At 38.3% G+C, this 12,016-nt stretch overlaps 1 protein-coding gene across 2 annotated transcripts in view; it reads left to right on the plus strand.

The window, feature by feature from the left end:
• The window catches only part of LOC126457241 (serine/threonine-protein kinase mTOR), a 263,986-nt gene that overhangs the window by 120,652 nt on the left and 131,318 nt on the right, over positions 1 to 12,016 (plus strand). Inside the window, exon 20 of one of the 2 annotated variants that reach the window (XM_050093384.1) lies at positions 8,381 to 8,425. The exons of the other annotated variant lie outside the window; for it this stretch is intronic. Coding sequence (XP_049949341.1) covers positions 8,381 to 8,425 — 45 coding nt within the window. The remainder of the gene's footprint in view (positions 1 to 8,380; positions 8,426 to 12,016) is intronic. 2 annotated transcript variants of the gene reach the window in all.

A 12,016-nucleotide genomic window follows, 5' to 3' on the forward strand; every position in this document is an offset into this window, starting at 1 on the left:
AGTGTAGCTAACTCTTATAGTAGCAAAAAATAAGTGATTTTTAATATCTGTACATGGTGGCTGTCCTACGAGTCGTCATGCACATTTATCTGGCATTTGAGCAGATATTTGCAGTTTCATTTTTGCGTTATGTAGATGGAGTCAGCTTCAACTATTACTGCTGGTTATGTTTTTCATGCGACGACCAGTGTCGATGTAAAGCATTGGTTTGTTTCCCATTACAAGCAAATGAGTTTTAAAATGCAATTTTACATGCCCATTTGATAGAGCTCTCCCAGATTAGTCTTGTGTGATACTTGTTTTATCGCTGTGTTAACAGGAATAGTAAAACTTGAAGAAAAGCAATACTTTGGCAGTGACAGCACTGTCCTGGCCTGTGCCTGTGCTGATGCTACTGCCAAGCATGCAGCACTGCTTAGCTGCTGCTGGATTGCTGTTTATTCTCCATGTTTTACTGTTCCTGTTAATACATATCAATCAAACAAATATTGTATGAGGCTAATGTGGGAGCACTCTATTGAAAGGGCAAGTAAAATTCTGATTTAAAAATATTTTTGTTTTTAATGGGAAACAAAGTAACATTTTCTGTTATATTGGTAATTGCACGAAAGACGTGACAAGCAGTAATTGTTTGGGCTTGAATCTTGAAATTGGTTGAATCAGTGGTGAAGAGCTTTGTTGTTGCGTGCATTTTGTCCTGGACAGGTTTCCCAAAAGTGACACTGCACATTAACAATTTATTTAAACTAAGCATACCAAAGAACACTGTGCCATCTTTTGCACAGTCAGCATTGTGCTGGCATGTGAGTCAAAGTGGTGACATGCCAATGGGCAACTCTTTTACACATGTTAAGGTCAACATTTGGCCCCATATGACATGATAAACAAAACTTAGTTATTTTATCTTCACTTGAACAGCTTTTCAGTACCACCTGTTCAAAATCACGGCATTCTTTTTGGAACATAAAACAAACACTGATGAATGCTTAGAATACTTGGGAAATGTTCTCTATGAGATAATATTCACATCTCTAGCATTTCACACTTTCTTAGGAAACACTGTAGTTGAAATTGAAGTAAGACAATCATAAAAGACAATTTCTAGCTAATTAACATGCTACTGTGTGTGCTCATAACTCCATTATAGCCAGTTATCCTGTGAAAAGAGTGCTTCCGCAGCCCGCAGCACAGCATCCTCCAGCAAACTATGAATGAAGCAAGATAACTTTTGTGGCATTGATTCAGTAGTGTACCAAAACCAGAAATAGTAGTTATGTGATCCATCACTGCCATGCAGATAGAATGAGTGTCATATCATACCCACGTCTTCATCTACTGCCAAATTTAAAACTCACCATTTTCCCTTCATCCCATTTGTTGTGTGTGTTATCATTGTAGCAGCATTGCTGGATTTCTTTGATACAGAAGACCATCTTCATTAATTCCTGTGCTTATCTCCATTCAAACTCGACAGTTTTGTCATTTGGCTCATTTTATAGGTTGACATAGTACAGCGATCTTTTGTGCAGGATCACAGTGTTCAGTCCTATATATATAGAGTAAAACACTATAATTGTTCTTTACTTAATTTTTGCATTTCCCTAAATCTTGTTGAATGTGAAGGGGGAAAAATGCCTTGAATTACAGAAATAGTAAATGCATGTTAATGTCTTTGCATTGTGAGAAGATGTGTAAGACTGACAAAAAGACACAGGCTGTTGATAAAGGTGCGCCTCCATGGCGGAGTGGTCAGTATAGATGGCTGCCGTGTGGAGGACTAGGGTTCAATTCATGGAGCTGCCAAGGATTTTATTTTTATTTGTTTACTTTTTGGGATTACTGATATGGGGTATTGCTCTCTCTCACTGAAACTGAAACAGTCAGTGGGACTCACTTCACCTGTTTTGGAGAAACTGTTTTGTCTGGTGTCAAGAGGAGGCAAACACTAAAGGATAGGGATCTTATTAATCATTGGTAGTTCAAATGTATGGCAAATGATGGTACCCCATAGGGAAATGGCAGCAAGGGACAGGAAACGACACCAGGTGCACTTAATGTATATGCCTGGGAGCCTCATTCAACATGTTGAAGAGGCTATTCCAGCAGCCATTGAGGGAACAGGGTGCAACCAAATGCAGATAGTGGCACGCGTTGGAACAAGTGATGCATGTCATCTGAGCTCCGAGGTCATATTTGGGTCATTTCAGTGACTGGCACACAAGGTTGAGAAAACCATGATCCCCAGAAATGATTATGTCCCTGTGGTTCTGAGTTGAGTGGAAGGACTGAACCAGAGACTTTGAAGGTTCTGTGACAAGCTAGGCTGCAACTTTCTGCACTTGGCCTATAGGGTTGAGAACTGAAGGACCCCCTAAATAGATCAGGTGTGCACTGCACATAAGAGGCTGTTACCCAGGTAGCTGACTCTGTGTGGGGTGCACACAAGGGATTTTGAGATTAGGCAACTCTCCATCCAATCCAGATAATAACTGTAGAAAACCTAGAAGTATCAGTGTAAGAGAGAAAGAAATGTCTCCCACAGATGAGAATATTAAAATTGTAATAGTAAACTGCCAAAGCATTTGCAACAAAGTGCCAGAGCTTGAAGTGCTCATGGAAAGCAGTTAAGCCCACATAATACTTGGTACAGAAAGCTGTTTGAAACCTGAAACTGATAGCTGTGAGATTTTTGGAGAATAGTTAAATGTATATCAAAAGGATAGGCAAATAGAAAGTGGAGGTGGTGCATTCGTCGCAGTAAACAAAAAACTCAAATCGATTGAAGTAGAAATTGAAGCTCCGTGTGAGGTTGTTTGGGCAAGACTCAGTATCAAGGGCGGGCACAAAAGGATAATTGGATCCTACTATAACTCATCAGACTCGTCTCCTAATGTAACAGAAAACATAAGAGAAAATCTCACTTCACTCGTATGTAAGTTCCTCAATCATACTGTAATCATCGGTAGAGACCTTATTCATTCAACAATTAATTGAGAAAATTATAATTTTGTTAGTGGTGGACACTAACACTACCTAGAACAGATAGCTAGGAAACTGACTTATGATGGAAATATATTGTACCTACTGGCAACAAATACACCTGACCTCTTTGAGGACGTCTACATCGAAACTGGTATCAGTGACCATGACGCGGTTGTGGCAGCAGCGATTAGTGCAGTACAAAGGACAACTAAAACAAGCAGAAATATACATGTATTCAGTAGAGTAGATAAAAAATTAGTAGTGCCATATTTCAATCAGGAACTTGAAACTTTCAGCACAGGGCAGGAGCATGTAGAGGAATTATGACTCAAATTTAAAATAATAGTTGGCCATGCATTGGATAGATATGTACCCAGTAGAACAGTTCGTAATGGGAGGGAACCTCCATGGTATACAGTCACTGTAAAGAAATGTCCAAAGAAATAGAGATTGCTACATAATAGGTGTAAAACAAAGTGTAGGGATGCAGATAGGGAGATGCTGAATGAAATGCATTTGGCTGTCAAGAGAGCATGTGTGCTTCCATCAATGATCACCACAATAGAATATTGTCAAATGATGTTTTACAGAACCCAAAGAATTTCTGATCATATGTGAAGGATGTCAGTGAAATCAAAGTTAGTGAGCAGTTCCTAGCAAATGAGACAGGAAGTGAAATTGAGGATAGCGAAGCAAAAGCTGAATTACTTAACTCTGTTTCAAATGTTCCTTTACAAAAGAAAACCTGGGAGAACTGCCGCATCTTAATCCTAATACCACTGAAAAGATGAAAGAAATAAGTATTAGTGTGAGTAGTGTTGAGAAGCAGTGGAAATCGTTAAAATTGAACAAAGCTCCAGAAACTGATGTTGCCCCTGTCAGATTGTATTCTGAATTTTCAGCTCTTCTAACTATAATCTATTGTAGATCCCTTGAACACAAAACCATGCCCAGTTCTTGGAAAAACACTGGTCACATCCTGCTACAAGGAGGCTAGTAGAAGTAATCCACAAAACTACTATCCAATATCCTTGACATTGATTTGGCGTAGAATTTTAGAACATATTCTGAGCTCAAACATAATGAGGTATCTTGAATAGAATGGCCTCCTCAATGCCAGCCAGCATGGATTTTGAAAACATCAGTCATGTGAAACCCAACTCGCACTTTTCTCACACGACATACTGAAAGCTTTGGATCGAGGCAATCAGGTAGATGCAGTATTTCTCAATTTCAAAAAAGCATTTGTACCACACCTGTGCTTATTGTCAAAATTACAATTATATGAGGCATCAAGTGCAGCTTGTGACTGGATTGTGGACTTTTTTGGTAGGGAGGACGCAGCATGCTATCTTGGATGGAGTCATCATCAGATGTAGAAGTAACTTCGGGTGTACCCCATGGAAGTGTGGTGGTACCCTTCCTGTTCAAGTTGTATATTAATGATCTTGCAGACAGTATTAATAGTAACATCATGCTTTTTGCAGATGATGTGGTTATCTATAATGAAATACTCTCTGAAGGAAGCAGCATAAATATTCAGTCGGATGTTGATAAGATTTCAAAGTTGTGAAAGGTTTGGCATCTTGCTTTAAATGTCCATAAATTAAAATAGTGCACTTAAAAGAAGGAAAAAAAATTTAATGTACTATAGCTATAATATCAATGAATCACTGTTGGAATTGCCCAATTCATACAAATAACTGAGTGTAACACTTTGTAGGGATATGAAATGGAGTGATCACATAGGTTCAGTCATGGGTAAAGCAGGTGGTAGACTTGTTTATTCATAGAATACTAGGAAAGTACAACCAGTCTACAAAGGAGTTTGCTTACAAATCGCTCGTCTGACTGGCCGTAGAATATTGTTCAGGTGTGTGGGATACATACCAAATGGTACTAACAGGGGATATTGGAACGTATACAGAGAAGGGCAGCACAAATGGTCAGAGGTTTGTTTAATCGATAGGGGAGTTGTCACAGAGATACTGAAGCAACTGAAGTGGAAAACTCTTGACTATATACTTAATCTGTCTGGAGAAAGTCTGTTCACAAAGTTTCAAGAACAAACTTTAAATGATGACCCTAGGAATGTACTATCACCCCCTGTGTATCACTCACATAGGTATCTTAAGTATAAAATTAGAATAATTACTGTAAGCACAGAAGCATTCAAAAAAAGATTCTTGCTGCACTCCATATGTGAATGGAACTGGATGATACGATGAGACATACCCTCTACCATGCACCTCACAATGGTTTGCAGAGTGCACATGTAGATGTAGAAAGAGGGAACAGGGAGGATGGGAGGCATGAAAAAGAAACACAGTAGACTCACTAAGGGCGTAATATTATATGATGGGAGAAAGTGTGGGGGGCTGGGGAAAGAGATAACTACAATATTTGGATAGTCGAGGAGTGATGTAGAAAATGACAGGAAGGAAAACTAATGGAATGGAAGGAGTAGTATGGGGACTAGCAGAGGCTTAGACCTGGGAGATGGCAAAAACAAAGGATATGTTGGAGGGAAAGTCTCCATTTACATAGTTCAGAGGAGCTTGTGCCTGTTGGGAAGGGGGAGATGAAGATCCAGATATGGCAAGAGTACTGCAGCACATTCTGAAGTCTGTGGTGTTCAACAACTGAAAGTTTGAGTTTGCGGTTAGTCACACTTTGGCTGTGGTCATTTGTGTGATTAGACAGCTGATTAGTTGTCATCTCTTCATAGAATTCTGCTCGGTAATTTCAGCATAGCTGATATGTAACTTGGTTGCTTTCACACATGGGGCTGGTGGGCAGCTGACCCCTAACATATTGTATGTATTGTATTCCAGTGTCCTTGCACTTTGGACAGGTGCCTGTGCCCCATAGGGCATCATTGGAAGAGCAGGTTCTATAGAATAATAATGGTTTTCAACAAGGTTGCAGTAGATGTCAGCTGGGTATATTGAGCTGATGTTACAGATGGGTCATCCACAAGGGACAGACCCATATGGTTTAAGAATGGGTGGTTGTCATAGAACTTGGACACTGCATAGATAGGGTGGACAATAGAATACTATGATGGGAGATAAGTGAAGCCTTGCCGGACAATGTGTCCTGTGTGGTAAAGGAGTAATTGTGAATGATGCAGCAATAGGCTTGTTGATGGCACAGGGGGAGAGGTTATGGGAAATTCGCCTCTGGACTAACTGGATGGGATACTGTCTGTCTGGAAAGCTTCTGGAAGAATAATTGTCATATTTGCCAACTTTATGCTTTGCAATGCAGATGCTGAGGCTGTAGGGTAGAGACTTTTTAATGTGGAACAGATTGTGGATGAAAAACCAGGTGCTGTCCTTCCCACTGATCCACATCAAGAAGATTCTGTCAGTGTGTGTAAACCAGGCAACACATTTTTTTTTTAATTGGTGTTGAAGGAGAAATAATTATGGGTCAGAATGTAGATGACCAAAAGGACTAGGAATGTGGTGGTGGTTCGATATTTGGAGGGTACTTAAAATGATAGTGTTCCATGGGAGTAGGATCATGAGCATAGGGTAACTTAATAGTTAGTATTATTCAAGAGCTGTTACATATTTCTTGTGTCACTCAAAAATCAGCTCAGTTGAGTGGTTGTCTTGCCTCATTATTGTTTATTGTTTCCATCATGGTATTTCTGTTATTATAATATTTGTGGTTTGTCTAGTATTCTCAGTTGTCAGTGTGTGTCTGTCCTGCTAAATATGCATTTTGTCCTGGAGAAAGTAATGTCTGTTCTTGGTTGTAATACAAAGTACATTATAAAGTGGATGAAATGGTAGTACTTTTTAAGATAAAGTGTATACTTTGCTGCCCGCATAGCTGTGCATGTTAAAGTGCCCACTTTCGGGGTGGTGAGGTATGCTGCCCATCGATTTGAATGCGCCTGGTGAATTAACGACAAGGGTCGGTGTGCCAGTCAGTGTGGAAGTGATTTTTCTGGCAATTTCCCACATCCCACTAGGTGAATACTGGGCTGGTATACATGTCCCATCCCAGATGCATCGACAAAAACATTTAGAAAACTGTCTCACACTTGCATGCAGAATTTACTTTGGATGTAGACAGATGGGATACACTGATTCTGTCATGGAGGGGAGTATAGGAGACTGATGACTTTAGGTGTTTGGTCTCCTTAAACAAATAATCATTTTCAACAGCAGAAAGTATACTTTTTTTTACTGTTTATTATGTGTTCCTTTCTGAGAAGAGATTATACAAAGGAAAAAGATAAATTTCATCTAAAAAGAAAAGTCAGTGATATATTACATGCTTCCTTTTATTTCTTTTAATCATAACTGCAGAACGTGATAACAACCATTACTAGTCTCTGCTATACACTCACCACCTGAATCTATGTACCATATGTGACATATGGATTCTGGAGATATGTAGTTGGAACTGGTAATGTTCGTAATAATATTCTGCTGTTATGACAAAAAAAGAAAGAAGTAGAATTGCTTATGCAATGGCTTGGTATTGAAATGACACTTTAATCAATGACCTGTCTTCACCCTTCAAAGTATGTAAAACCTGGTGCTCTAGTTACGATATTTTTATGAGATTAGTTTAGAGGATTGCGCTTTGCTAAACATAATTATTTAACTAACAATAAGAAGTTGTGGGTTTGCTGATCAATGCGATATTATCTGCACCTTGTTATTACGACCTTCATACGGTTTAACATTAAAATGTTCTCTGTATTTTATTTCCTAAGCATTACACACTTTAAAAGAAGTAAATTTAGTTGACAAATGTGTAGAGTATTTACTTCAGATTTTAATACAGTTGTTTGAAAATATATTCCTGTATCCTCTATGTTTTGCTTCCTGTAATTCATTTATAATGCTCATAAGCTCGTGTTGTATTTTCCTTAGTGATTTAAAAATTAAATTCTAAATTCTAGTGCAAAGTCTGGAATGCTTGCTGATGTAAAGAACAGGTTCTTTCTTCTTCTTCTTCTTCTTCTTCTTCTTCTTCTTCTTCTTCTTTTTTTTTTTTTAAATAAGAATAATTAAATAAAATCCCTAGTGTTGATGTGGAACTTAATTGTAGGCTATACTAATCTTTAGATTCCACATTTTAACTTTTGTGGCAACCTGAACAGAATACCATGCTTTCTAAGATATTTAATGTGTGTGGATAGTCTGTAAACAAAATATAAATGTACCATTAATCGCTCCAGAAAAAATGTGACGATATGCGCAATAACCTTTCAGCACTGACACACAGCATGAATTCACTTATTCTCAGGTTATATTAAATGACATTACTCATATCATAACAAAATTGTGCACATATGTGGTTTTTATTTTTCTCATGTATTCCAAACAGAGTTTATAAAAGTAGTCTAAATTTCATTTATCTTGACTTTCAGTTAGCTAAACCTTTGTGTTTGGACATGTGGGATGATTGTGACCTGGTAAGGAAGCTTTGATATATTAATTTTTTTTCCTTTGACTTGGGCTCAGATTTCAGCCAGAGTATATTTTAAGAATATTGTTATGAATTATTTGTTATTTGGATTCTTTTTCAGGAAGAGTAAAATATTAATTTTAGGTAGAAGAGCTTTCTTCTACTTTAATAACAAATTGAAGTGAGTTGTACTTGCCATTGTCACTCAGATATGTAAATCGGAAGTTGGTTGTCAACCTAGATTCTAAGCAGTGTTTCCAGGATGACATTTCAGACATTGGAAAATGAGTTTGCGTAACCAATTTATGGCTATTAAAACTGATACATGTTAAAAGTCTGCTGTTATCAAAGTCATATAAACTGCACAGAAGATTGACAGTGTTTAAATCTACCTTTGAAGCTTTGGGATGAAGAGAACATGGAAGAGAAACTACGTGTGTTGTGTGTGTGTGTGTGTGTGTGTGTGTGTGTGTGTGTGCGCGCGCGCGCGCGTGTTGTGACATTAGAGGAAGACAGTACCCTCTATAATCCCCAGCTTGATATTGAGATTACATAAAAGTACTGCATCACCGCCAGCACCTACTGCTGCTTGTGCTACATTCGGATGAATATATCTTGGATGTTTGTTTTTGGAATGCCCACCCATCTAAATTCAACCTCTTGGTAAAATACCTCATTCATTCGAACTCAGCAACTTTGAGGATACTGTTATTGGTTTACTGAGAACCAATGTGTCTTCAGTTGACATCAGATCTTGTGAAGGGACAGACTAAGAATAAAATAGACCATGGTTTTCATGTGATAGTTGTTCAGTGTTCCATTCTATATTGGAAAACTCCTAGTAGCTCTTCCTACTTTCTGAACTTCACAGAGGTTCTCATATGGTTGCTACTCCAACAACATATGTAGGAGAACTTCATACAGCTTAGAAAGTAGAAGAGATGTATTAGCAGCTGAAAACTGTGAGATGTGCTTGAATAGTTTAATTAGTAAGAGCATTGACCATGAAAACCAGAGATCTGACATAGAGTTCTGATGTGAAACACATTTTGAAACTGTCAGGCAATTTCATAATACAATATCATACATAGAAGAGACCAGTATCCAGATATGCCTGTTCCACACAAAGACAGACGAATAGTTATTCTTTTCAAGATTTTGAACTGATGGACTGTAGGGCAACACATTAGCTTAGAATGCGCTGTTGTTCTTAAAAGTATATGATGATATGCACCAGTGTGTTAATGAGGTTGTCAACACTCTTTGTACTGCAAATCTAGTCGTCCACAGCCCACCATTAAAATTTCCCAAACATTATGATTTAAATTCAGTGGAAACATGAACTCTGTAGAAGAATATTACGCTGTCTCTTTGTTCTGCATTCTCTGTGTTGTCACATTTACACACAGTGTAATGATTTCTGTATTCTTGAAGAACAACAAAGTGGTGTCGTCTCAACTCTTTAGTTGGCGTACTCTGAGTAAGTTTTCCCACAGAACATAACTGTTCTTTGATCACTTTCAAATAGCTTTGGCTTCCAAACAAGCAAGGTTTGAGAGCCATCCCATAGTGTACTTGAAGCACAGTGAGAGTCTTTGGGAAGATCTACTCATTACTTCAACTGAAGAACTGACACCACACCAAAAAGATGTGTCTCCTCTGCATTGACAGTGTCCTGACCACTGTAGTGGTGGCACAGGGACTGAGGACCACGGGTCATATCTGAACCACCCACTTCTCTCTCCACCTCACTTGTGGAGCTCACAAAGGTACCATGGATGCTAGATCGACAGCAAGAGGGAGGGGCTATATAAAATAATGCCCATGGAAGAAAGTCGTCATGACCACCTGAAGACAGCAACAAGTTAGCTTTCTGAAATATCACACCATTTGAGTGACATGATTCAACTGAATAACTGAAAAGAGTTCAAAAAAGTTTAAAGTATATTGCAGTGACCATGAGCAGAGAATGTAGCATGATAAACTGGTTGACCATATCTCACCATGCAGTAATCACTTGTTACTTTTCCTTTTTAAATTTGCAGCCTCAATAACTAAGCATTACAGATCTTGTAGAGTGGCAGGCATAGATAGTACAAACAATTTACTGTTTATATACTTTCACAGATAAAAACTGTGTGGTACTAGAAAGTCTCTGATGATGAACATGATTTCCTTCACCACTTACAACCCTCTGTGGTGTTCAGGTAAAACTGGATGTCATTTTGAACAATGAAGTCATCCAGCATGAACTTATTCACATCATCTTGAGCTGAGGGGGACCCACTATTTTCTTGTGTGTAAAGACGATATTATCCATCTTAGTTTCCTCCATGCAAAGAAGAGACCATAAACTTTATGTACAGAAATATTACTGGAAACATTAACCTTTGGTAAGTCTGCTTCATGTTTAATGGCTAGTAATAGGATTTCACACACCCAAATTCTAACATTATGGCACTACATTTTATCAGACAAGTGAAATGTCTCATTTGAGAGAAAAAAGTTAAGAAAAACGTGCCTGTTAGATGTCATTTAGAACAGTACCAATAGTGTCTTCAAAAGCTGTAGCTTCTGTGGCAGTTTTGTGCTGCTTATGTTTCGGGACATGCCACTCTGTTGATTGAGGAGTGCCAAGCTTATTGTGTGCCTTTGTTGCAGCTTTCCTAATGCTTATTGATGATCTATGCTTTTCCATTTACATATACAACTATCTTTTACAGATTTTCAGTGCCACTCATAAATTTGTCTACAGTGCAGGAAATGGCCATTTGTTCTTGATTCATGTGGCCAAAGTTAATATATTGAATTGGTTAGGTATAATTGCCTTTATCATATAGAAAAGCAGCAGTGCAACTATGTAGACTATACAGAACATTGAACCTTACATTATCCAATTATGTAGTAGTATTTCCATCTGACATTTGCTGACATTTGGCAAATGTCAAGTCAGTTAAGTGTTTCTCTTATGGTGTGACAGTTTTAATATCCATCATCTATATTGTTTGCTGTGTTGCTTAACATGATGAAGTGAGCATTGACTGGTCTCAGAGTTTGTGAGGATGGCATACCTTTTACTTATTGTGCACGGTCTCCTTCGAAATATTTGTTTCCACAATTGGTGCACTACTTCCAACACCATTTCCACTTCTGGAAATAGTCTTGGTGTGCGACCTACTGGATTGCGTGAAGTGCCATCTGTGAAATTTCTTTTCTCTCATCTGTTGTTGCAGATCTTTGTCCTTTCAATGGGATTTTCAACTTTGGAAATAAAAAAAGTGTCATCATGAGTTACGATTCACTTCAGGAACATATCATTCTCATTTGTGCAATCCAAAAGCCCACCGCAGGTTGCAAAGCGAAGGTCTTTCTGGTCTTCACTGATTAGCCACAGGATGAACTTGGCGGCAACACGATGCATTCCAAGATGCTATCAGGCTTTCATGACATGATGCAATTAAAATGTCACATTCCTTAGCAATCTCTTGAATTGCCAGTCTTCGATTGACTGCACAAATTCATTGATGTTCCCGATATGATGTCATCAGTAGCCATTGAAGGGCATCCTGAACGAGGGTCATCTTTAACTTCCGTCTGG

This window comes from Schistocerca serialis, chromosome 2, assembly GCF_023864345.2.
Source record: "Schistocerca serialis cubense isolate TAMUIC-IGC-003099 chromosome 2, iqSchSeri2.2, whole genome shotgun sequence".
NCBI classification, from domain to species: domain Eukaryota; kingdom Metazoa; phylum Arthropoda; class Insecta; order Orthoptera; family Acrididae; genus Schistocerca; species Schistocerca serialis.